This window comes from Cannabis sativa, chromosome 5, assembly GCF_029168945.1.
Source record: "Cannabis sativa cultivar Pink pepper isolate KNU-18-1 chromosome 5, ASM2916894v1, whole genome shotgun sequence".
Classification (NCBI taxonomy): Eukaryota; Viridiplantae; Streptophyta; class Magnoliopsida; order Rosales; family Cannabaceae; genus Cannabis; species Cannabis sativa.
In genome coordinates, this window is record NC_083605.1 from 24,396,150 (window position 1) to 24,423,292 (window position 27,143).

Below are 27,143 nucleotides of genomic sequence, written 5' to 3' on the forward strand. Positions count from 1 at the left end.
AGTGTAATTAACCTAGTACAGTTGTTCAAATCAGGCAAATGGGCCTTCACAATTGGGGTAGTTCATGTGAGGGGGTGCTGGGTTCAGTATGTCGTACCCACTTCTATGGCTCCAAACTCTCACACAAGGCCCAAAAGAGATGAATTTAACCTTAATAAGAACAACTGTTATTAATTGAATAGGCCCAAAAACTAAATGGGCCTAAATAAATTCTATCAAGAACTATGATAATTTATTTTAGCAACAACAACCTATATGTATCTATAATCAAATTAAACGCATAGGCTCACACAGGCACACTTTGGATGGGTCCTATCATGTTGCTAGGTCATACACAGATGAAAGAAGATTGTAAATATACCTGTTACAAATTATTAACTTGACCAAGGGAGCCATCAGATCATTAGATCTGGCAAAAAGTAACCATGGCTATTTGCAATCAAGTAATAATAGGTTTTGAAAACTTACACATAAGCTAAAACACATACTCCTGCAACAAGGTTAGTTGGATAGTTGGAGGTAGGATTTATTTAATTTTAAATTAAATATTTAATTTCGAAAATAATTAATTAAATAAAAAAAAATTTCGAAAATTTTAAAAGAATTTGAAAAAATTCGAAAATTAAAAAAAAAATTAAATTTAAAATTAAACCTACAATTTTGAAAAATTAGGTTTCAACCAACCTAAATATCATTTCAAAAATTTGCTAACTACTTTTAAAAATTAAATGTTATTTTAAAAATAAAAATTAGAAAAGATAAATGAAATATCTTTTCAGATTTTAAATTTAATTTAAATAAATAAAATAACAAAATTTAAAAGTTGGCAAAATATCTTACATCTATTTAAAATTACATGATTATAAATATCTTATTTTAAATTTAAATAAGGTCAAAATATCTAACAAGATTTAAAGAAAATCTTAAAAGATAAGATATAATTAAAAATATCTTAAAAGATAAGATATTTTAAAAAATATCTTAAAAGATTTTATAAATATCTTATAAAATCTGACCTTAAATATAAAAAAAAAAATAAGATATAATCAAATTTAAAAATAAGATAGTTTTTTAAGCAAAAAGATAAATACTAATTCTATTCCAATTCAAATTACACTAATATCTTGAATTAAATTAAAAAAAAAAATTAAATTAATTCAAAATGATAATTAGAATTGAATTAGGAATAGTAATAGTATAAATAGAAAACTATACAAAAAATTGGAAGTTAATTCCATGAAAAAGCATGAAAAATTGAAGAAAAACAAAAAATTTCGAAACTGTACGGACAGATTTGCGATCGCAGGAAAATATCAGCACAGCCCCGATTTTGTCAAATCTTGAAAAAATCATAACTAATTCAAATAAAATCCAAATTAAGTTCTATAAAATGCTAACTTGCTTAATTTTTTCCATACTATCCAATAAAAATAATTCCAGAGATAAAATCGCAATTATTTTTGAAGAAAATTTCACAATCATCAATCAATCATCAAATAACACTCAATACAACATGATACCATCCAAAGAACATACAAACAATCGTTTTAAAGTCCAAATTTCTTGCAAGTAAATCAATTACCATGGCTCTGAGGCCAGTTGTTGGAATTATTTTACCAGGATCTTAGATCTACTCACAAGTATGTTTATTAACATCCTAAATAAGAACTTTCTAAAACGATGAAATAAACACATATAAAGTTTAGGAAACCTTACATTGGGTGCAGTGGAATATAATGACTCCTTCCGTTCAGATATCTAGCCCTTGATTCCTTTCTGTAGCAGAGCATTATCAATATCTGAACCTGGATCTCTTTCTCTGAATCTTTGATGCTGAAACCTCCTTCTTGCTGAAAGTCTTTCTTCACGATCTTCCTCACTATGATTGAGGTATCACTTGCTGTGTGTGGGCACTACTCATACACTAAGAATTTCGAAATTCAAGAGGGAAGAGAAAGAAGAAGTGGCAGCTAAAGATAGGGAGAGAGAAAGGCTCAGGTTTTTCTCTGAAGGAAAAATAGAAAATTTAAGTGTAATTTTCCTGAAGCCTTCACTATCTATTTATAGCATTCCACTAGGGTTAGGTTTAAATTATTTGGCATTAAAATAATGAAAATATCAGTTTAAATTTCCTACAAAAGTGGCTGGCCCTATACTAGTGGATTTGGGCCTCACTTTTTGCAATTTTGCAGTTTTACCTTTTCTGCATCTGATTTTCTCAAAAACGCCAATTTTCTAATTCAACCATTTAAATGCCAATTCTAACTATTTAATAACTATAAATAATTATTAAATAATATTGTCATTTATCATATTTATTAATTGAACCATACAAAGTATCATAATTAACAAATATGCCCCTATAAACTCTTTCTTTACAATTTCGCCCTTACTTAGTGAAAAATTCACAAATAGACACAGTCTAATTTGAGAATTATAATTGATTAATCAAAACCAATTACATGAGTCTTACAAGCAATATTATCTCAACTAGTGGGGGGACCATGGGTCTATATAACCGAGCTTCCAATAAGTAGATCAAGAATTTAGCACTAAAATTCACTAACTTATTAATTCTTCGTTGAATCCACGCATAGAACTTAGAACTGCACTCTCAGTATATAGAATGCTCTATATGTTCCACCATATAGACACATCATTAGTTATCCATTGTTATAATCCTAATGTGATCAATGATCCTCTATATGAATGATCTACACAGTAAAGGGATTAAATTACCGTAACACCCTACTATGTATTTTATCCTTAAAACACTTGACACCGTATAAATGATATTTCAGCTTATGTGAAATGAGATCTCCACCATTTATTTTCGTTTGGTCAAGCTCGAAGGAGATCATCCTTTGCTTACTATTCGCCAGATAGAAGCTATAGATTCCATGTTTATGCTAGCGCTCCCACTCAATTGCACTACCGTGTTCCCAAAAAGTACGTATCACCCTGACCTAAAAGTAGGCTTAACTAACAATTCAAGGAACACGAATAGCCTTTCAAGATTGAGCCTAATCATAACAGGATTAAGATCATTTGATCTAGGATCAACTAGGCGATATTGACTTGAATAGATTTTACGGTAAGTTTAATTAAATCTAAGTCAAAGTTCAATATCGGTCCCTTCCGATGCATACTCCATGCATCCAACCTGTGCTTTACTTTAACCAATATTCTGGAAAGAACATAGCACTTCTCCAAATGCAAGTAAACTCTATTGTAGATTATCATATCAGTAAAACCCTATGTCTGATAAATCTAGGAAACTTTATTCACATAGTCATGTTTACTTTCCAATGTGTTGACGGCACAATAAACAGGATCAAGTATGTGAAAAGGGTTTCAGATGAATTTATACATTATGTACATATAATCATGAAATAAATCATGTGAACCATGCAACATTAAATGTTATTTCTGATCTATATTAATAAGTAAATCTGATTATATTGAAATGAGTTTTATTTAGGGCATAAAACCCAACAAGGTCAAGTGGGATGATTCTGAGACTGTGTAGGTATGGGACTACACAGTTGAAGAGGGCTTAAATGGATTGATTGGTACTACCTATATCAACAAGGTGCGTCTTGTTTTTCGGTAGCCCATCATCAAAGAACTCCACAGTTAAGCGTGCTTGGCCTGGAGCAATTTTAGGATGGGTGACCTCCTGGGAAGTTTTCCCAAGAAGCGTGCGAGTGAGGACAAAGCACGCTGGAAACACTCGTGTTAGTTTGTAGGGTCAGTCGTTATTCCATGAAGAAGCCAGAGTGACGTACTCGTGTATAAGAGCCATTCATTCTGTGGGTGTAAGGGCCCAATGGAGGCTTGAAGCGAGGACGTTACAAATAGTATCAGAGCCTTGACCCAGCCGGAAGTGTGATCGACGAGGACGTCGGACCCCGTAAGGGGAGGTGATTGTGACAGTCAGTAGTCCCGTGATCTGTAAGGGGAAACACTGGGTAAGCTGTGCAATCCCACACTGTCTGGGGAAGGTCAAGTGGGATGATTCTAAGACTGTGTAGGATGGGACTACACAGTTGAAGAGGGCTTAAATGGATTGATTGGTACTACCTGTATCAACAAGGTGCATCTTGTTTTTCGGTAGCCCATCACGAAAGAACTCAACAGTTAAGCGTGCTTGGCCTAGAGAAATTTTAGGATGGGTGACCTCCTGAGAAGTTTTTCCATGAAGCGTGCGAGTGAGGACAAAGCACGCTGGAAACACTCGTGTTGGTTTGTAGGGTCAGTCGTGATTCCATGAAGCAGCCAGAGTGACGCACTCGTGTATAAGAGCCATTCATTCCGTGGGTGTAAGGGCCCAATGGAGGCTTGAAGCGGGGACGTTACAGTTTTTCCTTCCCCAAATGGTAGGCCTTTGAACCTGGACACCAGGGCTATCATTAATGACTGCTTGAAAATCACTGTATTTCATGGAATGATTGATTTCTAGATTTAACTTTGGAAACAAAGTCCTAATGTGGTGGGATTCGGTACAAAATGAGCAGTAAATCAACATTGACATTTGGAGGCCTATTAATTATCTTTCTAGAAGCATCGCTTGAAGGTATCCAGATGCTCTCTTCACTGGACACTTCTTTCAAACGAGATGTCTTTTTAGAACCCCTAATGGCCTAAATTAGTGAATTTGGTCTATTATCTTGATTGGGCCTGCAAACTGTGCCTTTGTTAGTTGTATTTGAGTCGTGGAAGTACACATGTCTCTCTTCCAGAAATACGAATAACAATGCCCATGTTATCACGTCAAATTTTCGTGTAAACAAAATCTAACTATTATGCGATTACATAATTGTGGATTTATTAAATTATTACTATTCTCTATATAATGAGAAATAAAATTATTTTATTATTAATAATTAAAATATATTTATTAGAGTTGTTTCATTATTTTAATTATGTATTTAATGTGATTTTATAAGTTAAAATAAATGATTATTTGGAAATATTATTTTCCAATAATGATTAAAGTATGACCTTTAACCACACTTAAGTTATATTATGGATATTACATATTTGTCAAAATTTAAATTTCGGTCATGACACATTTTTTATTCTAATAACCATTTAGTGGAAGTAAACTATTCAAAGTGACTGAATTATAGTTTTAGTAACTTGAGTAATTTGGCACTAAAAATATATCATTGGATATAACCAATTATGAAGGTAAAATTTTAAATTGTCATGACGCAAATATTTCTTTAAAAAATAAATAAATAATCCTCTAATAAAGTGTTCCTTTTCTCATTACTTGTTTCATTCATTATAGAAAATCTAAAAGTTTCTTATTAATGATGAAAGTACTTTTTCATAATTGTTCTTCTTTCAATAAGTTTTTTTTTCTTTCTACGCAAATACTAAGGTAAATAACAGCACATGTACTTCAAATTTTAATATTATAAGCGACATAAACTTAATGATTTTCTTTAGTGGCATAAGTACAAAATATTTATAATCCGGAAAACTAAAAAAACCGTTCAAACCAACCTACCGAACACCGTTAGAAACAAAACCGACGAAACTGAAAACCGAAAAAACCGCTAACGGTTTAAACCGCCATTGAACGGTCGGTTTTCTTTTTAGTAATAAATCGACTGAAAAAATCGAAACCGACCGTTATACATATATATATTAATTTATTAAAAAAAAATTCATGTATTATAATTACTAATAATATAAAAAAAAAATAATATATTATTTTTTTAATAATATTAAACTTAAAAGAATAAGATAATTAATTTTTAAACAATTAATTTATATGTTTGTAGTTGTAAAATGTAAAATAATGTATTTATACAATAAATTGAATTATTTTTTTTTTAAAAAAAAAAGTTCGGTTTGGGCAGTTTAAACCGACCAAACTGAGGTTCAAAACATTCGGTTTTAAGATATATTCTGGATTGGTCGGTCAGTTTTAGAATTGCACCAATTCAAACCGAAAACCGAATTTTGGATTTTTATATAAAAAAAACCGACCAAACCGACCGATGCTCAGCCCTAATTGTAATTTTACTTTATTTCCATCAATACATACTTTGTTATTGTCTATAACATGACACATATAATGCTCAAATTCTAGATCATTAGGTCCGGATAAAAACATATAGTATCAATTACTTCTAAAGTCTTTTTTAATAAATTTAAAACAAAATAAAATTTAAAAAAAAAAAATACAATGGCTAAAAAAATATTAAATTTATGTCATTTACAAACTTAAAATTTTAGATACTTACCAATTTAACCCTGTTTTTGGGGTCAAGAATTAGAAGGCTACGCCGGAGACTCAGAACTAACTATGCACCACACCATTATAGCACTATTTGCAAATACAGAATAAATATTTCATTTATCTCTCTCCAGAAACACATACTGCCTTCTCATTCTTTCATGTTTGGAGTGATTTACAGACTCCATTGTTCGTTAAAGAAACCAAATAATTTCATCGATATGATAACTTAACAATAATAAAAGAAAAATACAAACTGAATACAAGAGAATATTTTAAGAAAACCACTCTCCAGACGTTATAAGAGACCAAAAGGCTCAGGCAGAGTTTCGAATCCATTGTCAAAAATAGGCCCCTGATCTGTTTTGTCATCAATACAGTGCAGCCAGTTTGTGTTTTTCAAGTCTTCTTTCAGCAAAATTGCATCATATCGTGAGCTCTCATACATGTCTATTTCACTCAACTTTGCAAAATGTCTACCAGCATGAGATTCAATTCCATTTTCAGCTGACCGATCAATATTGTCATTCTCTAACATGATTCCATTATAGTTGGTTTGTAACCCTCCATTCATGCTGACAGATGATGAAGAACTCAAACTTCGAACCGACTGGGTTTTTGAGGTCGTGGATCGAATGCTTTGTGGGAAGAGTGTGGTACCGGTAAGTGACCGACTGTTCCCTGCACCACTTCTTATATCCTACATAAGAAATTTCAGATGTCAGGATTTATCTAACTGGATGCAACCTTCATCTTCAAGAATCATGACACATTTTGCTACAGCAACAGAAGTAGAAGATTGAGTATGATACTGAAGTTCTCATTCCATTTCAACCAACTATGATGCACACAGTGCCTTTCTACATTAAGCATACATTGACAAATTATAGTTTCAACAGATTAAATTATATGATAAGATTTTGATTGTGTATTCAATCCTTTCACAGGAATCCACCAAGATTATATCCCGGAAGAGTTTAGCTGTTCTATAATGGCCAAGTTCAAGACAGATCGCCTTACAATAATAAGAACATAAAATATATTGGGAAATTTGAAAGGTGTCGCGACATTCTAAATGACAGTGGCCAGCTATGGGTCCTTTGTTTGATGTATCATTGTCAAGAGTTCTAAACATTGTTAAGAAAAAGAATCATATTCTAATACTTGTATCTTTTGGCATATTTTAGAATGACAAATTGGTCACGCACGCAATTAGTAATTTAAAATCTAAAACTGTTGACCTCCATTTAGTGTGTCATTTAACATTATATTATGAAACAGAGAGTATGCATACCATATGCCTGATAGCCATATCCAGAGATCTTTTGGAGATCGTCCTCCCAAATCCATTGCCATTGGCATCGGCAGATGTTGTTGATGTTTTTACAGGTTTTCTCATTGCCGAATCTGGAAGATGGGAGCCCTTCCGAGCTTCAGCATCAGTATGGTGTCCATTTCCATGTTGACGACCCCTTCCAGTTGGTTCTGAAAGTCTTCCTCTTGTGACAATGGGTGATGAATGTCTTCTTGAGATATTGGTAGCCGCTGTGGTATCTGAATTTCCTTTCGCTGAGACTGTAGCGCCTGGTCTTGACCTACCTGCAGAAACCGGCCTATCTGCTGGTAAAGTGGTTCTAAGGTTTGGGGGTGTGTCATGAGAAAAATCAGGCGGGATAACAGGCTGAGGAGGCCGAACACGCGGTCCAGGCGAGCTTGGTCTGGATGGCGGATTTGGATTGCGTCCATTTGATAGCACACGGGCAGCTGACAGTGAAGGACTTGCTGCTGGGGAAATAGATGGTGCTGGATTCCTACGGGTAGGGGTAGATGGACGGGAATTCGATCGAACAACTGGAGAACTCAAGTTTGCCGGGATTTGTGGTCTAGAACTGGGAGTGGAGGGCCTAGAGCTTTGAACTGATCGACTTTTTTCAGCAGATGAGTTGGATAGAGTTGGGCGAGCTCTAGAAGGTGTGGAAGGTCTTGATATTGATGTGCGTCCAGGAGTGGAGGGTCTTGCACTAGATGTAGAACGGGTAATGGGAGAGGATGGCCTTGTATAAGATGAAACTGATGCAGAGCTAGTGTTAAGTATTGATCCAGATCTGTTCGAGGAATAGTTACCATACATTGATGTGGAGGTTGAGGAGCGAGTCACTGAGCTGCTTCTAGCTGGTCTTGAATGGTGACTATTCTCAGCTTGTGAAGCTGATAGCTGAAACAGAGAATATGACACAGATTTAATCACATTTCAATACTTTATAGCGGAAAATAAATGGTAAATCTGCTTAAGTGAAAATTAATGTCAGAGAAGTACTGCAGCAGAACACAGCTAGTACAGTACGCATGAACAAACACAAAAGAAGATAATGCCAGCACACCTGCAATGATGCAACTAATGTTTGAAATACAATAATACATGGTTGCACATACCCTTGAAGCCTTAGTAGTAGACGATGATCTGGCTAAGGAACTGCTTCTCGTAGCCGCTACGGTTGGTTTAGATTCACTTGACTCTGATGTAGGGAATATTGTTGGAGTTCCAGGAGGAGTGAGAAGCCTAGTGGGGAGGGAAAAGAGAAATATGGCATACAAACAAATTAAACACTGATAACTACGATCCGTACAATTTCAACAATTATCAAAGGAACCACCACCGCCCTAATAGAGCAATAGTCTAATAAAATAACATTTAGTTGACAATTATTGTGGACATTGTCCCAATGGAATAAATGGTAGAGAATTGAGTCATATATAAGAACATGGACTACTCCATTCATTGTCAATTAGTTTTGAAATAGACCCCCATAATTCTCAACATGGTATAGAGATATACTGCGGACATTGTCCCACATGGAAAAATGACAACGTATTTTTTTTAAAAAAAAAAAAATATATGCACTGAAAATCAATGGCTGAGCCAGACCGAAATCAATGGAGAGGCCATGTAAGATTATATAAAATTATTTTATTTTATTTTCTTAATTAGTTTTTACATATAATTTTAAAAAATTTAAAAATATTTGGGGGCATCCGCCCCTAGCTCCGTCACTGCTAGTGAAAATCATATCACTGACGACAAGATTCATTTCTTATTTTCTCTATTGAGTAAGGTGTAGTTTTTCACTTAACTGATGTTTGAATCTGCATAAAAGCTTTCCAGTGGAAAATTACTTGAGAAGAGAATGTACAGACTTTTTATATAAATATATATATGACTCAAAATTCCAAACAAGAAATATGAAGGATATTAGATATATAATATAAGAATAGATACTATTTTTATTGATATGAAGCCTTTTAAGTACCCAAAATCAAAATTGTAAGAATTTAAGCCAAAGCTGACACAATCATACCAATATATCCCACGTGCCAACAACAGCATATAATATATAAGCTACATAAATATACCAACTCTTCAGCAAAATCAATACAAAGAACAAGAAGCAGATCTGAATTGAAATGAAGGAACACGATGAAAAAAGAATGATGTGTTAGAATTTAGGAATAAGATAAATGTGGTTCTATCTTAAAACTAATTGGTAAAAGGAGTAGTTCATCATCTTATATATCTTAATTTATTTTTACACATTAGTAATAATAATGTGAGACTATCTCTAATACACTTTCCTCAAGTTTGGATTTAGAAACTGTGGGTATAAGTAACAACATTTAAGAAATCACAGGGCCGAATGTGATATTTGAAAGAAATCTACTGGCTAAATATTGGGAAATTATTATTGTGAAATTTGTGAATTTTAAAATATGATAATATGTGATATATTAAATAGTAGTGATGATATGTGTGTAATCTGTATAAATATTAAATTAAATAGTTAAAAGAGACCAACCAATCGTAGTCGTGTTTTCCACCGTCTGTGGAAGACAACAAATCATCGATGCCACTACGAGACACTTTCGCCGATCCAACTGATAGTTTCCCCAATTTCACCGAAACTATAGAATACGAATACAAATGTAAAAATACTACTCACAATTAGAAATAATTATAAATTATCATTATCTAATCTAATCTAAAAGGTAAAAACACTCGTATGATCGAAAATCTAAAAAAAAAAGACACGAAAATGAGAATGGAGACATCGATTTCCACTGCCTCATTTTTATTGTCCAACAAATGTCCAATCACCGGAAAATGCCATTCCAAAAAGAAAATATAAATCAAAAACTCAGCCACAAGTCGTAGTTATACATGCCGACAAAATTAATCTGTATAATATAGTTTAGTTTCCATGTTTGTCCTTAAGCATTGAACAGCCTCACGATTGACAAGAAAAAGACAAGTAAAGACAGTCCAGTACAGAAGGGGCATTTCGATCCACTAAAAGAGCATAAAAAAAAATGTACCATCTGAGGATTCATCAGAGGATGTGACGGAGAGACTCCGCCGGTTCTTTGAGAACAGATCTAAGTTTTCATCGACGGCGTCCGCCTTATTTCCAGCGAGATTTAAACTTTGACCTCGCCGGTGCTGCGCCAACAAAGGAATATTATTCCTTCCTCCGATAAAAGAGTCTCTCCGGTTCATCATCATCACTGCGTCCTCTTCCTCCTAGACCGCCATTGTAGTAGAAGTAGATTCAAAGCGAGCTTTTCGGTTTTTCCAAAAAGGAGGATTTTTTTATGTGGAGATTTAGTTTTACGTCACATGAGAGAGGGGGCAGATTTAGATCTGAGTTCTGAGCCACAGCAAAAATTACAGAGAGAGAGAATAAAAGGTCAGCGTCAGTGAGTGAAGATTTGTGCTATTTCCATTGAATTGTATAAGGAAGGAAGGAAGGAAGCATAACCCATACATACATACCTGACTTCATGGAATGGAAGCAATCAATACCCAATTATAAAAAATAACTGACATTCCGAGCTAAGCTTCCTGTTTTTCTTCCTTTTTTTGTTTTTTAGTTACTATGTATATGTGCTTCCTTCTATATTATATTGTTATCTAATCAACTTTCTATATTTTTATAAGCATTATTGTAATCACTCAAAAAAATTATAAGCCTTATTCTAAAATCTTAAAAGAAAAATCATCTTAAATTTTTGACATCGTGTTTATCTCTCTCCCTCATATAAATAAATATATATTGTTGAAGTTAAAGTTTGGCATAAGTAAATTTTTAGAAAGATACAATAAATTTATAATAATTCACTTCTTGTATTTAGGATTGAGCAAACAAGAAACTCACCAAACCGTGTACACCGTCTGTCTGAATATCGAAAAAACCTAAAATCGAAAAAACTGCCTCCGATTGAAACTGTCTTTGCACGGTCAGTTTTAATGTCAATAGCAAACTGACCGAACATATATATGGTACTCTATAAATATAACTATTTTTGTACATATTTAATATACAATTTTATTAAACTAAATTTACTTATTATCTTTTTCATTTAAAGTCTCAATTCTCTGTTGTTTTATTTTATTATAATTTAATGTATTTATGTATTATATACATACATTCATAAAGTAATATGGGTTTTTTAATATAATTTATTACCATACTAGTAGTACAAATAATTTGAGCAAATTTAAAAAAATATTTATTTTACATTGTTTATTTAAGTAAGAAAATTGTTGTTCTTGAATTATATGATATTTGATACAATACTCTAATTTTTTTAGTTTTCAAATAATTATAGCAAATTTAAAGACTTGTTTTTTTAAAAAAAAAAAAAAAAGATGAAGCTCGGTTTGGTCAATTTTAACCGACCAAACCGTTGATTAAAATGGTCAGTTTTTTTTTACATTTATATAATAGTCGGTCGGTTTTCGGCTTATAACCATAAAAACTGAAAACGGAATTTTAGATTTTTTTAGTGTAAAAAACTGACCAAATTGGTCGTTGCTCAACCCTATCTACATCACGACAGTAATAAAGCTACATCTACTTTATGTTTTTATTTCTCACGAAAATTACAAGAAAACTAGCTAAGGTATGAGCTCTCAATTCTAGAGATACAGAGCTGCTCTCACCTTATGAGGTGTTGAACTCGATTTTAGCCAACGACGCTAAGTCAATCAAAGCGATAAGGAATAATGATAGTTATTAAATGAAATTAAGCATAAGTGCACAAAGATTTATAGAGGCTCGGTCCTGTGACAATAGTAATAGCCTACTCTCCCTTTACTTGTATTACTTATGAGAAAAGAAGCAATTGAGTTTCTTGATCTCACTCGAAAGCTTACAATTTTGCAGCATAAGAGCTCTCTTGAAGAATAGAATTTGGCCCCTGAATAATATAATGGCTTCATTATTTATATGGAATAAGTACATCAATTAGGTTTCCCAAATGAATGAAAAATAATAAGGGAAAGTAGAAATGTTTTCTATTTTACAACAATATCATGTGGAAATCACATTAAAATAGTAATTCAATTAATAAAATAAATAAGAAAAGTATCTCCAAAGATATTTTAGCTGTATTTACCTTGGTCGGTATATGTGGACTTACTCCGAGATTGACACCGGTTGGATGGTGTCATTTACATTGTCCGAATGCTCCAGTTTATTCTTCAAATAAGTTGTTTTTATGAAATAACCCACCCTGGACGACATGTTGAGGAGGAATCACCAGTCCAGGTCTTAAAATGTTTCACGTGTCATCTAGATGAACGCCACATCGCACTGTGCAAAATTTAGAATAACAGTTGCCCACAAGTCCGCGTGGGAACTTTCTGTTGGTACGTGGACTTGCTCAACCCATGTACTAGGGGAATAGTGTGACACGTGCTCTGTAATACCCTAAGATTAAGAGAATAGATTAGCAAACCCTAACTATTTAGGGCCAATTTGGCACAGCTGTGCTGTGGCAAAAAGCAGCTGTAGTTGTGCTGTGAGAAAAAGCAACTGTAGCTGTGCTGTGAGAAAAAGCTGCTGAGTGTTTGGTAAATATAATTTTAAAACAACTGTGAGTTAGAAAAGTTTTATATAAGTGTTTGGTAAACTAAATGATTAGATAGTTGTCAAATATACAATGACCAAAATAAGTATCATATGTATTTATTAAATAAATTATACATATTAACATATATTTATAATTTTTTTTTATTTTATTGAAAATAATAATAATTTTTTTATAATATTTAATTTTTGTATATATAATAAAATAATTAGTAGACATTTAAAAATAATTAAAAAATCAACATAAATATTATCTATTAAATAATTTTAGATTATTACAAATTTTGCTCATAACAATCAATTTAATTTGACAAAATATATATGAATATATTTTAATTATGTCCCATTAAACTTGCAGCAATCATATCTCTGATATTGTCCATTTCATTTAAATTTGAAGTTGTAATGGTCTCATCTTCATCTTCAATATTCGTTTGATTATTTGCACAATAATCTGGATTGTCTCTAATTTTCTCAAAATATCGATCACGTTTTGCATGCCTTCGAATGTAATTATGCAAGGCCATTGATGCAATCACTATTTTTACTTGCTTCTGGTATGGATAACTAGGCATATCTCTTAATATTTTCCATCTCTTCTTCCATACTCCAAAAGTTCTTTCAATAACACTTCGAAGAGAAGAATGTGCCTGGTTGAATACCTCTTTATAGCCAGTAGGTTTGCTACCTCGTTGAAATTGTGGAAGATGGTATCTTTGGCCTTTATATGGTCCTAAAAAACCTGTAATTTGTGGGTATCCCGCGTCTACTAAATAATATTTTCCTGTCAAATAAAATATAAAAACATAATTAAAAAATTATAAAACTTTAATAATTTATAAATGTGTTTAGATGGCAACCTTGGGGAGGTTTTGGAAAATTTGAAGTTGAACTACGTAAAGCCGAATAAAAAATTCTTGTATCATGAGCAGAACCTTCCCACCCGGCATATGCATATATAAATTGCATATCAAATTACATACTGCCATGACATTCTGAGTTGGTACCCCTTTTCTACCAACAAACGGTACTTGATCTTCAGGAGGAATTACGGCATTCACATGTACACCATCTATTGCGCCAATACAATTCTAAAAAAAGAACACTAAATTATAAAAATATACTATAGCTAGAAAAAAAAAATGTATAATTTTAAAGTATGACTTACCTTAAAATGAGGCATGTATCTAGAATCTCTCAATATCTCTTCAGGAACATCTTTAAAGTCTGGGTCTGGAGGTTTTAATACATCTACACTCATATGACATAAAACATCTAAAACCTTATTGAAATATCGACTAACTGTCTCGCCTGAGTGCTGGAATCGCTCTTGTGTCAACCGGTTTCCAGCACCGTGACCTAATGTAAATAAAAACATGCCTAATATTTCAAGAGCACACATTCTCTTCGAACCCTTAAATCCATAATTAGCTTCCAATTCATTGCATAATTTAATGAAAACACCCTTCTCCATCCTAAACATTCTATGACATCTACTTTCATTTCCTTGTAATATTTCCATCAACCACATATGACCAGTTTGAGAAGAATTCATACAAGGAGTCTTTTCAATGTATGTTGTATAATAATGTTGAACTAGATATGTAGCTAGATACGCCGATTGTAACTCAATCTCCTCATCAGTGTCTGCCATTATTTCTAATTTAAAATTATCCTGTAAATATTAAAGAGTATATGAAATACATATGAAATAGCCATAAAGTCTTTATAGCAAATGCAAGTTAAAAAAAAAATAATAAAGCATATTCATATTAGTAATAACACCAAGTCTGAAGAACAAATACAGTTAAAGAAAAAACATAACAAACATATATTAAAGTCTTGAGAGCAATACGATTAAAGAAATAACATAACAAAAATATATTAAAGTCATTACACAAAGTTTAGAAAATAAAGGCTACTATTCTGAACGATTTAAGCATTATAATTATATTCCAGAGTATACTCATTCTTGAGCCAAGTAAGCATTAACTCAGGTTCTTCCAATGAAGCAAACATCTCTCTCTTCTCTTTCATGATAAACAAGCGTGTTGCAAATAAATACAAGCTGCTCCCTTTCTCGATTTCAGGCAAAGAATTTAACATTTTCATAACTTCGGCAATACTATTCTCTTTTCTAGCTATTTCAATATTTCTACTTCTTGTCTCCACGGCATCAGCAAGGCGACCAATTTGTTCAAATATCATTACGGGCCCTGTCTTCTTCATTTTTCCTTTTCCATTTTTCATTTTTTTTATTTTGTTTCTCAAGTGGCTCAGTTGTTCTCTTGCTAGTTTTCTCTTAAGAAAATCTATCAATATTAGGCATCTCTATATCATCATCACTACTCTCAAGTTGTTCATGTAAGGTTTCAGTATCATTAAAAGGCTTTTCAGACTCAGATGGAATTATTCCAGATGAAGGTGTCCAAGCATACTCTCCTGTAGCAACAATGTTCATAAAAATCTTATCTAATTTTTCCTCTACTTCTGGTTCAATTCCCCGAATGCGAAACTTTGCAGCATCGGGATGAGTCTACAAAAGAAAGTTTGTTAATTAAATATACCATTCATAAAAAAGTCTTTTAGTTTCATATAAATATTTAACAAGATTATAATGTACCTGTAATTTACTATTCCACCAATCTTCAGTTGCATCAATTGTATTCTTTTGCATACTCCATCCTAAACCAGTTTCTTTTCCCTTGAGTTGCTTCCAAAGCTTCCATTCACTTTTCAATCCATCCCATTTATTTTTTAGCTGGGCTCTAGTGTAATCTCTTTCAGTTACTTTTTTCATATTTGTAATCAAGTTTAGATATCTAAGTTTATCTAAATAAGTAGTAGGACGATGTCCATCCTCAACCTCTTTGATACAGAATTCCAAGAAAAAATTCACACTCTCAGAATTCCATATTGCTTTACCTCGTGGTACGGCTACATCACCTTTAGTACAAATATTTTTTTCTTTCTCCATCTAATTAAATTAAAATAATAAGTTTTATTAAGAAGTAAAAAGTAAAATAATGAGTCATAAAGCTAAAGAGTAATCCAACACGAAAAACACATAATAATTATGATGATAGCCTCATCATCATTCTATTCTATTTGGGTACTTAAAATTTTTACCATAAAGTAGAATTTTAAAGTGAGACCAAAGTAATGTAAACACTGATTTTTTAATATTTATATATATAATATATATATATATACATATATATGTTTTTGCATAGTTTTTTGTTAGTACTCTCATCAAAATATAGTACCAGTACTATAATTAACTAGTTATTATATAGATATGAGTAACACTATGATGCCAAGAGTTAAGGTCAGTCTATCTAGTTTACAGTAGTGGTAAGCTTAATTACCTTGATTATATATATATATATATATTATTTTTATATAGTTCTGATTTGATCTGTCTTTTTATATATAATTTTCAACATACACATATATAAGACTAAGGTTTACTATTGACTTATTTATCTCTCTCTCTCACTTTCTCATCATATTGTAGAGAGAGAAAGTAAAAGTAAGTCTTGCCAATACATATATAGATATAGAATATGGGTATTTGGGGTTTAGGCTTTTAAAGCTTTACATTTTTCAGTTTCATGGCATACTAATAAAGAGTAAAGTTGTGATTTTTATTCTACTTTATTTTTCTTGAAAGAATAAAAAATGACCTTATTTGATGAGGTTCAAGACCTACAAAATCCTTCAATGGTTCTTGATACCTTGTTTTGTGAGGAAGAAGATTTTGAAGATGAGTTTGAGGAAAAAGAAGAAGAAGAAGAGAGTAAGAACTGTGATAATGGGTGTGAGAAAAAGTAACAATTTTTTCCATTGGTTTTGCTAGAAAATGATTTATTTTGGAAAAGTGATGAACTTTCTTCTTTGATAACTAAAGAGGAACAAACCCATTTTTGTTACAGTGATCTAAGCTTAGATGAATCATTAATGGAGGTGAGCGTCTTCTTCTCTCTATCATTCCTGGTAAGTATCTAATCTTTTACTTAATGCCAAAATGATTCTATCATTTTCTAATGTTAAAGTTGGTTTTTTTTTTTGTCACTTTGACATTAGATTCAAAATTTCTGGGCTATCAATATTATATACTGCAACAATAATGAGATTGAACCATTTAATACAGTAGAGTACCATTTGAATGTATTAAAATTCATTGAGGTACACATCTAATCACATGACTTTATTTGTTATTTTTGAATTATTACTATTCACGATTTTGCTTCTTTTTTATTAAACATAAATGTTGTGAACTTATTGTAATGATATAGGAAGCCCAGTTGAACCTATCGATGGATCATTTTACAGTGAACATTTTATCATCTAAAATGATAATCACATAAAAGAAATTGAAAAGAAAGAAATTGGTTCGATTGAAAAAAAAAATCAAAAAATATTTCTATGGCATTCAAAGGAAAAGTTAAGAGATAAACCTTAATTGTGCAGAGTTATTGATGACAGTGTTGGCAAACGGCGGTGCGAGTGATCGGGGAAGGAGAAGGTTCCTGCGATTGAACTTGAGGAGCCGCAATATACAATATGTCTGGGTTGATTTTACGATTGAAAAAAACCCTCAATAAAATGATAATTTTTTAATTTAAATGAGAGTAATTGGGTCAACTAAAAAATTCATTAAACCCAAATTTCAGCTTCCCGTAAAAGCTAAAATCTAAAAGTTGGTGTGTGCCAACTTTAACTAAAAGCCACAATTTTAGCTTAAATTTTAAAATAAGCTATTTTTTTTATTTTACCAAACACTTTTTAAGCAACAACTTTTTCAAAAAGCACTTTCAACTTTTTAAAAAGCTATTCAAAACGGACCCTTAATTGTGTCTTATTATATAATTTATTATATGTGAATTAATATGATATATGACGTGTTAAGACCCCGCTGGTGAGCCAGGGGATTTTAGTAATTTTGACTCGAGGAGGGTAAAACTATGAGTTTAATTTAATTATGCGCTTATGGACTACATTATTATATAATATGCTTGTTTTGTTCTTTTTCAGGTGTGTTCTGACAAGTCGGGGCGGTGTAGTCACAACCGGGTATTTCGGGTCAAATCAAGTTCAGGGCTGAAATATAATTTTGGGACAATTTATTGGTATATAATTTATGAGTGATTCATCTAAAAATTATTTGGTTATGTGATGTGTGTTGGAAATGACCTATTTGACCTTAATTGAAATGTGTGTGTTATATGGCCCTAGGGGCATTTTTGTCATTTTGGGCATTTGAATTATTTACAAAAATGGGATTTTTGGCATTTTAGAAAATCAACTTCTGCTTTGTTCTTGCCCTAGCCGAATCCCCCCCCCCCCTCTCTCTCTTTCTCTCAAATTTGCTTTGCTTTGATTGTTCTTTGCATTTGAGTTGGTGGTATTGAAGCTTAGGATCTAGAGCTTGGTTTTGAGAAGGTTTGAGGTAATTTTCACCTTTGATTTTGAATTTAATTGCTGGAGTTTGAAGTTGTTTAAATATATTTAATTGTTGTTTTGCTCTTGATTGCATGAATAAAGAAATGGATGGAATTAAGATGCTTATGCTATTTCCTCTAGCTTGATGGGGTTCAATTTATTGTTGTGATTATTTGGAATTTGGACTGAGTTTAATGTGTAAAATTTAAGTTTGAGAATCTGATTTTTGATTCTCTTCATTGTGGTATGAATGATGGTGAAGCATGTTGTGATTTTCATGTTCTTGAATTTACATGGTGTAAAGATTTGCTCATGTGTGAGCTTATGTTTGAGTATGTTTAAATCTGATTTTAGAGCATGTTATTGTTGGATTTTGATGCACGTTATATGTATTTTAATGCCCTGCTTTAGTACTTGCTAGTTTGTTGAGGATGATTTTGAATCATATGTAAATTTGGCTTGAGTTAGGTGTGTTTAAGCATGAAATTCGAAGCTGAAAGTGGGTTGATCTGGGTTTGGAACCCAGGGCCCGCGGCCTAGCTCCTTGGGCGCCGCAGTCCGCCTCTGTCTTGTGGCCTGGGATTTGAACCCAAGTGCTGCGGCCCCATGTGGGGAGTGCCGCGACCCGCCCCCTTGTTTCTGGGCAGATTCGAATGCGAAATTCAAATACTCATAACTTTGTGATCTGGACTCTGTTTCGGGAGTTCTATATATCATTAAAAAGCTCGTTTTGAGCTCTATATGAATATCTGTGAATTGAATGCCAATTTTATATTATGTGAAAGTGGAATTAGGGATTAACCCTATATTTGTGACTAGGATTACCGACACTTGGTCAATAGCACCTAGGGATTTGGAATCTCCACGTTTGCAGAACATCTGGTAAGATAGTAGTTTAGCATGTAGAGTAATGCGCGGTGGCGCTTATATTGGAAATAATATATGTGAGTAATTAGAAACTGGGATTGGAGTTATTACCCTAATATAAGCGGTTAATGGCCTAAGGTTATTACCCTAGTGATTAATAATGTGTAAATGCTATGCCATGTTAATTATATGTGTATATTGAGATTTAGGGTTATGCGTTCAAGACAGAATAGAACTGAGATGAACCGTTCTAAGGCCTTATTGTATATAGACGTGTGAGCGTGACACGTAGGTCTATGCTACATAGACATAAATAGGCATGTGAGTGTAACATGCAGGTCTATGTCATACAAATAAAGGTGAAATGGCATTAATGTTTATATGATGTGTTATTTATGATTATTGGTATTTTATACTGTCTTGCTGGGCTTGGCTCACGGGTGATCTACTGTTTAGGAAAGGGTAAATCTGTCTCTGATCAGCCATGAGTGCGAGAGCTGGGCGATGTATGTACATGTTCGGGCCACACTAGACCAAGCAGGTTGGGGTCTAGTAGTGATGAACTTTTGTAATCCTATTTTACTGCTTAGGTCGGCTAGTGGAAAGACTTGTAATATTTTGAAAAATATTTTTGGAATCCCGAAATATGTAACTTTCATTGTAAAGTTAAAATTATTACAAGTTTTATTTTCATTCTATTTTCGTTTAAAGTTTAAAGTTCCCGCACTTTTCTGCTTAGTAATCCCGTTTAGGGGATTAGGGTTCTTAATCACCTTGGGTAGCGTGCCTAATTGTTAGGGTGTTACAGTTTGGTATCAGAGTGTCAAGGTTTTTAAACTTCTTGTAGACCAACCGAACATGTACAATCACCGTCAGAAACAAGCTCGACTCATGGTGCAGTAAGTGTTGAGAGTAAATGCTTTACTACTTATGTGATCATTTATTTACTGTTTTCCATTTTAGGCAGTATGCGAGCATAGTTTTTATGTGATATATGATGTCATGCTTAAAATATTATATGATAAGTGTTTATTTAAATGGAATAAATAGTTGAGTTAGGGTTTAAGGCAATAAGTGCATAAGTGTGGTATTGGTGTTTAACTCGTCGGGGTTGTTGATTACAAGGGTACTTGTAAAAATGGACCCTCCGCAATCATCTAGACCACAGGGCGAGCAAGTAGAGCCTGGGTTGACCAAACCAATCCAGCGGCACCGCCTGCGCCTCCGCAGAATCCAGGGGATAATGCGAGGGTTGGCAATGCTAATCCACATGTTGACTGGCAGCAGATGTTTCAAGAAATGTGAGGTATCATACTTCGTCAAGAGGAAGAGTTGCGTCAGTTAAGGCAACCAGCACCAGCTACCCCTGTTGAGCAAGTGTTACCACCTGCACTTGTGTCAGTGCTGGGTAACCAGTGGTTCATGTTATCGCATAGAAATTCGGTGTTTGAGCGGTTTGTGAAGTTGCAACCTCCAAATTTTCTGGGAGGTACTGACATAATCAAAGTTGAGCAGTGGATGAGTACAATCACCCGAATCCTTGATAATATGGGGGTGACGGGAACAGAAAGAGTAAATTGTGCACTTTCATGTTACAAGATCATGCCCGCGTCTGGTGGGATATTGTGGGACAGACTCGAGATGTTAGTGTGATGACTTAGGAAGAGTTCAAGAGTCTGTTTGAGGAAAAAATTTATAACATTGTTGTAAGGACTTCACATATGGAAGATTTTGTGAAACTAACTCAGGGGAAAATGTCTGTGGCCGAATACACTATGGAGTTTGATCGGTTGTCCAAGTTTACTGGTGATCTGGTGCCTACAGATTTCACCAGGAAACAGAAATATGTGAGAGGACTGAATGCCACAATCAGTCGGGACTTGAAAATTACCACTACTCATGACACTTTGTGCAAGAAAGTGGTAGAGATAGCCCTAATTGCTGGGGAGGCTAAGCAACATGTAATAAAAGAACAAACAGCAAAGGATGCCACCATGGCATCGAATCCTCCGTCTAGTGGTAATATTAGTAAGGGGACCGACGGTGGTAACCCTGATCACAAATGGAAGGCTGACGCTTCCGGAACATCAGGGGGTAATAGAAAGTTTCGGGGAAACAGAGGTGGTCGTCAGGGCCTCGGGTCTTCATTCCGATCTTATCCTGAGTGTCCAAAATGCAAGAAACACCATCAAGGTGAATGTCGGGCCAAGGCTTATTTCCAGTGTGGCATGGTGGGCCACTTTATCAGAGATAGTCCTCAGGCCAAGAAAGAGGAGCCTAAGAAGAATACTACTCAGAATTTGGGAGGAATTTTTACTATAACACAGGTTAACGCTGATGTAGTCCGTCAGTGGTGACAGGTCAGTTATCTATAAATGGTTGTTCCTATACTGTACTGTTTGACTCGGGAGCTACTCATTCTTATGTGTCGAGTAGAATAATTGAAAGTTTCTATAAACCGTGTGATATTTATGCTTCGGGGTTTGGTACCCTGTTATCTTCGGGAGATCTTATTATATCCACTAGGTGGATTCGGTCTTTGTCTTTTTGGATTGACGATTGTGAATTCACCGCCAATCTAATAGAGTTGCAACTGTCTGATTTTGATATAATCTTGAAAATGGATTTTCTAGTCTAAGTATGGGGCAACGATCGACTGCAAGCGGACGATGGTGGTGTTTGAGCCTGATAGTGCTAATCCAGCAGTGTTTGTGGGTAAAGTTCAGGGGACACGCATACCAAGAATAATACTTTTGAAAGAAAAGGATCTGATGAGCAGAGGTTGTCTGGGATTCATAGTCACTGTAGTGGATACCAACCAACCTGTGACATCTGGACCTGAAAACACAAGATTGGTGTGTGAGTTCCTTGACGTCTTTCCAGAAGATTTACCGGGATTGCCACCTACCTGGGAGATTGAATTTGTAATTGAATTAGTTTAAGGAGTAGAACCAGTATCAAAAGCACCGTATCGAATGGCTCCAGGAGAATTGAAAGAGTTAAAGATCCAAATTACAGGAGTTATTGGATCTGGGATTCATTAGACCGAGCTGCTCTCCTTGGGGTGCACCAGTATTATTTGTGAAGAAGAAAGACGGGTCGTTGTGAATGTGTATTGATTACAGGGATTTGAACAAGCTTACCATCAAGAACAAGTATCCTTTACCTCGAATTGATGATCTTTTTGATCAATTGAAGGGGAAGACGATCTTCTCCAAGATCGATCTTCGCTCAGGCTATCATCAGTTTAGAATTTGAGAGAAAGATATCCCAAAAACTGCATTCCATACTCGGTATGGACATTATGAATTTCTTGTGATGTCTTTTGGAATCACCAATGCCCCGACGACATTCATGGATCTTATGAATTGGGTATTCAAGGATTACTTGGATAGATGTGTGATCGTATTTATTGAAGACATCTTGGTTTATTCTGAATGAGAAGAGGAACATGAATTGCATCTCGATCGGCATTGCAATGGTTACGAAATCACAAGTTGTATGCTAAGTTCAAAAAGTGTGAATTCTGGTTATCTCATGTCTCTTTCTTGGGGCATATAGTAGATAAAGATGGGATCATGGTGGATCTGGCCAAGATTGAAGTTTTTTAGGATTGGCCAACACCAAAATCTATTGGAATTTATTTTACCAGGATCTTAGATCTACTCACAAGTATGTTGTTTAACACCCTAAATATGAACTTTCTAAAACGATGAAATAAACACATATAAAGTTAAGAAAATCTTACACTGATGCAGCAGAATTAATGTCTCCTTCTACTCAGACCTCTAACCCTTGTATCCTTTCTGTAGCACAGTATAATCAAGATCTGAGCCCGATTGTCCTTCTTCTTTGAGTTTGATCCTTCACAGTCTTCCAATCTATGATTGAGTTACTGCTTGCTGTGTGTGGGCACTTACTCTTTCACTAGGGTTCGAAATTTTGGAAGAGAAAAGAGAGAGAGGGATTTCGGCCAATGTATAGAAAATAGGGAAGGCTCAGTTTTTCTGAAGAGAGAAATTTCTGACAGAAAAGCTTATGAAAACTTATTATTTGACTGAGCCATCACTTTCTATTTATAAGCAACTACTAGGTTTAGGTTAGGAATTATTTGGCATTAAAATAATGAAAATATTAATTTGAAAAAGTCAAACAAGTGACCGGCCATGGTGTAGTTTATGGGCCCACTTGATTTTGCAGTTTTAACAAATTTTATTTCTATTTTCTCAAAAACGCCAATTTTCCAATTCTAACCATTTAAATACCAAAACTAATTATTTAATAACTAAAATAGATTATTAAATAATATTGTCATTTAATTTAATTATTAACTAGACATATAAAGTCCATTAATAAATAAATAAACCTAGAATCTCTTTTCTTTACAATTTCACCCCTGCTTAGTGAAAATTCACAAAATTAGACATAGCCTAACTTTAGAATTATAATTGATCAATCACGAATCAATTAATGAGCCTTACAAGCAAAATTTTCTCAACTAGAATGGGGACCATGGATCTATATGCTGAGCTTCCAATAAGTGAACCAAATTTACCAAGTAAATTCCTACTTATTAATTCTTCGTTGAATCCACTCTTAGAACTTAGAATTACACTCTCAGACTTATATAGAGCATATTATATGTTTCACGATATCAATATGCTATCTCATTTAACCATTGTTATAATCTTATTGTGATTTAAAGATCCTCTATATAGATGATCTACATCGAGATGGGATAATTTTACCATTCTCACTCCTCAATGTATTTTGCCCCTTAAAACACTTAGCTACCTGTAAATTGTGTTTAGTGATCTAATAATTAGTCAGTTAAAAAAGTGCTCATCCATTTACTTCTATTTGCTAAGCTCGAAGGGAATCATCACTTGACTTCTATACACCAGTAGAAGCTATAGATTCCATATTTATGTTCAGCACTCCCACTCAATCATACTATCATGTTCCCAAAATATACGTATCACCCTGACCTAAAAGTAGGCTTAACTAATAAATCAAAGAACATGAATAGCACTCCTGAGTTGAGCCTAAGCATATCAGGATTTAGATTCTTTTAACCTTAAGATCAACTACTGATATTTACTTGGAAAGTATATATAACGGTAAGTTTGTAATATCTTAACTTAGTTAAAATATCAGTCCAGTCCAATGTATACTCCATACATTCGAAACTAGTATACTTTACTAATGTCCTGGAAAGAACATAACACTTACTCCAAGTGTAAGTACACATCATCACTGATTATCACATTAGTGTAAATCCAATAACACTGATGAAACAGGGACCAAGTCTTTTGATTCATATGATCACAATCACATTCCACTGTGTTGACGATACTGTAATTGTGAATAAACATATGATCTGGATTTAACTGATTTTGTGTATAAAAGTAATAAACATATTAAACCATTAGCATGTAAAATTCATGCAAACATTAATCACTTCAAATTTCTTATATTGATAACTAATTAGATTGTAAAGAGTTTTATTTAGGACATAAAACCCAACAAACTCCCACTTGCACTAACATAAAACAAACTGTGCAAATAGGTCAATCTGATGTCTTGATCTTCAGATCAAGTGTAGTATATTTGAATCCACCCAAACTTCTGGAAACTAGTTCATAAATACTCTTATGAAACATCCTTTACTATATGCTTTACTCATCAAGGGATACTGAAATCTTTACTGTTTTAAAAGTACATCTGAATTAACAGAAGACATATCTCTCATATTTTAAAATGTGGAATTGAGATAATACAGTGTAGACTCTTCTTCAGTAATATAACTTTCTTGGTATTTTCGAATTTACAAAGTTATAATTCTTCTCTGGTAGAGCTTGAATTATTATAGAATAATTCCTCCACCCCCAAAGTAAGCACCATCTCAAGGATTTCGAAATTAGATGGTGAGATACAAGGACAACTGATACACAGTTCCTTAATATCTAACATATAGATCACTTTCATAAATCTTTCTTGAATATCTTCTAATGTTCCCTATTTGATTACATCTCAGATAGCTCCCACTCAATAGCAGATGTCTGGTTAAATAATACTTTTAACCTCTTATTGTTTGGAGAGTTACCTAGTTGTGACTTTTGTATTAGTCTGAAACTTTAAGTTAAGACTAAGTCATCAACATGGCAGACTAGTATTTGAAGTGAAAAATACATGCCAGAGATAAAGTAATCAAAATTAAGATACCATAAAATTTTATGAGGATTAAGAATTCTAGGTTCAAGTCATTCGAATAGACTGAACTAGAGTTCTTTATCTTATTCTCATAACCCTGATAAGTTATACCTATCCATGTGTATGGTTAGATTTGCTTTTCAGTAGTGTTCTTAAGTACCTATCACAAGTATCAACCTGATGAAGATGGGTATAGAACTTTAAAATTCTCCCACTCAATTAAGGTGGTGTGAAACTTTATCAAAGAACTTTTATAGGTATCAAACTTTTACTTACAATAGTAAAACGAAATGAAACATACAATCAAGATCAAGCATTTATATTGATAATAGCTAACTCATTATATTACTTCCATGTTTAAAGAAGATATGTGTTACATAGGGAATTGTGGAATAGACTTTACCCCTAAGTATATACATATAGGGTATTGTGGATAAACTCCACCCCTAAGTATATAGAGATTATGATCCACCCCTAAAGGTTGTAAAGATCATGATTCAGTGTGATAGAGTTTATGTGAAGTTGAATACTATCCAGAGTTCATTAGATATAAAAGATCGTTGAACTGCATAGTTTTCTTAACTTTTCTCCACCCCTATCAGATCAAAAGATCCTTTTATTAAACAAATTCTTAATAATTGTATTAGAATTAACAATTATTAATAAACATAGAAATAAATTCTAGTGTTTATTTAATATAACTCTATGAAGAGTTGTAAATATTATAGAATTTGCATCAATAATAAAAACATTAACACATACAAACATATAAATATAATGTGGTAATAATTGATGAAGATAAATTAAATGAAGCTCAATCTCATTAATTGCAATTGTTGAATTCGAAAAAATTAAAGAAACTTTATTAATAATAAAAATGTATTGCAACAATATGAGAAAAACAGGGATAAATATCCCTAACTAAAATTTGAAATCTAAATTGTCTTTAAACCAAAACAATTAAATCAAATAAAATTTGAAGAGTTTCATCTTCATCTGGACGATTTCACCCTTGATCCAGCTTTCTGATCCAACTCATTTGAGTTCAAGTAGCTTGGCCTATAAGAAGAAGAAACAAATAAACAAAGTTAGTCCAGATCATAAATCCAATTGGATAATAATTCACTAAAACTCTTAAAGTTTATAAATAGAAATACCTTGTTTCTTTGCAAGAAGTTTAGGACACTGGGGTTTCCAATGACCTTTCTCATTGCAGTAGAAACACTTTCCTTTAAGTGTAGCATCACCAGAAGCAGCAGCCTTTTTCTGTTTCATGGCTTTTGCACGCTTCTTGGTGTTCTTCCACTTCTTCTTCGATTTGGGTTTCGAAGTAGAGGCAACATTTGCTTCAGGTTTCATCGTTCCATTACCATTCCCAGGATTGTAAGGTTTACTCCCTTTCTTCTTGGGTCCTCCAATCAAATTTTCATAAGTTTGAAGGT

General features: G+C 33.4%; 3 protein-coding genes across 3 annotated transcripts; all 3 read right to left on the reverse strand.

Moving 5' to 3' along the window:
* Positions 1-6,346: 6,346 nt before the first annotated feature.
* Positions 6,347-11,335, reverse strand: LOC115716388 (uncharacterized). Its single transcript, XM_061115529.1, has 6 exons — positions 11,079-11,335; positions 10,622-10,953; positions 10,105-10,210; positions 8,687-8,813; positions 7,548-8,468; positions 6,347-6,953 (listed from the first exon to the last, which is right to left on the reverse strand). Exons 2-6 carry the CDS (start codon positions 10,806-10,808, stop codon positions 6,552-6,554), a joined length of 1,743 nt encoding a protein of 580 aa, XP_060971512.1. The 5' UTR covers positions 10,809-10,953; positions 11,079-11,335; the 3' UTR covers positions 6,347-6,551.
* A 2,173-nt stretch (positions 11,336-13,508) lies between these two features.
* On the reverse strand, positions 13,509-15,405 carry LOC133038235 (uncharacterized). Its single transcript, XM_061116324.1, has 5 exons — positions 15,143-15,405; positions 14,960-14,966; positions 14,345-14,851; positions 14,195-14,267; positions 13,509-13,960 (listed from the first exon to the last, which is right to left on the reverse strand). Exons 1-5 carry the CDS (start codon positions 15,403-15,405, stop codon positions 13,509-13,511), a joined length of 1,302 nt encoding a protein of 433 aa, XP_060972307.1.
* On the reverse strand, positions 15,011-16,153 carry LOC115717905 (L10-interacting MYB domain-containing protein-like). The gene is made up of 2 exons (XM_061116325.1): positions 15,800-16,153; positions 15,011-15,712 (listed from the first exon to the last, which is right to left on the reverse strand). The coding sequence occupies exons 1-2, from the start codon at positions 16,151-16,153 to the stop codon at positions 15,479-15,481; spliced, it is 588 nt and encodes a 195-aa protein (XP_060972308.1). The 3' UTR covers positions 15,011-15,478.
* Between the last annotated feature and the right edge of the window lie 10,990 nt (positions 16,154-27,143).

What these genes read in the sequence shown, in the direction of transcription:
- LOC115717905 (XM_061116325.1), bottom strand. Translation starts at nt 16,153, where the DNA reads ATGGAGAAAGAAAAAAATATTTGTACTAAAGGTGATGTAGCCGTACCA. An exon ending in GGTGGAATAGTAAATTACAG is followed by an intron (nt 15,713 to 15,799) that starts GTACATTATAAT and finishes TTTCTTTTGTAG; the next exon opens with ACTCATCCCGATGCTGCAAA.
- LOC115716388 (XM_061115529.1), bottom strand. Translation starts at nt 10,808, where the DNA reads ATGATGATGAACCGGAGAGACTCTTTTATCGGAGGAAGGAATAATATT. An exon ending in CTCTGATGAATCCTCAGATG is followed by an intron (nt 10,211 to 10,621) that starts GTACATTTTTTT and finishes CGTATTCTATAG; the next exon opens with TTTCGGTGAAATTGGGGAAA. An exon ending in CTACTACTAAGGCTTCAAGG is followed by an intron (nt 8,469 to 8,686) that starts GTATGTGCAACC and finishes TCTCTGTTTCAG; the next exon opens with CTATCAGCTTCACAAGCTGA.
- LOC133038235 (XM_061116324.1), bottom strand. Translation starts at nt 15,405, where the DNA reads ATGAAGAAGACAGGGCCCGTAATGATATTTGAACAAATTGGTCGCCTT. An exon ending in GATACATGCCTCATTTTAAG is followed by an intron (nt 14,268 to 14,344) that starts GTAAGTCATACT and finishes TTCTTTTTTTAG; the next exon opens with AATTGTATTGGCGCAATAGA. An exon ending in AGATCAAGTACCGTTTGTTG is followed by an intron (nt 13,961 to 14,194) that starts GTAGAAAAGGGG and finishes TTTATTTGACAG; the next exon opens with GAAAATATTATTTAGTAGAC.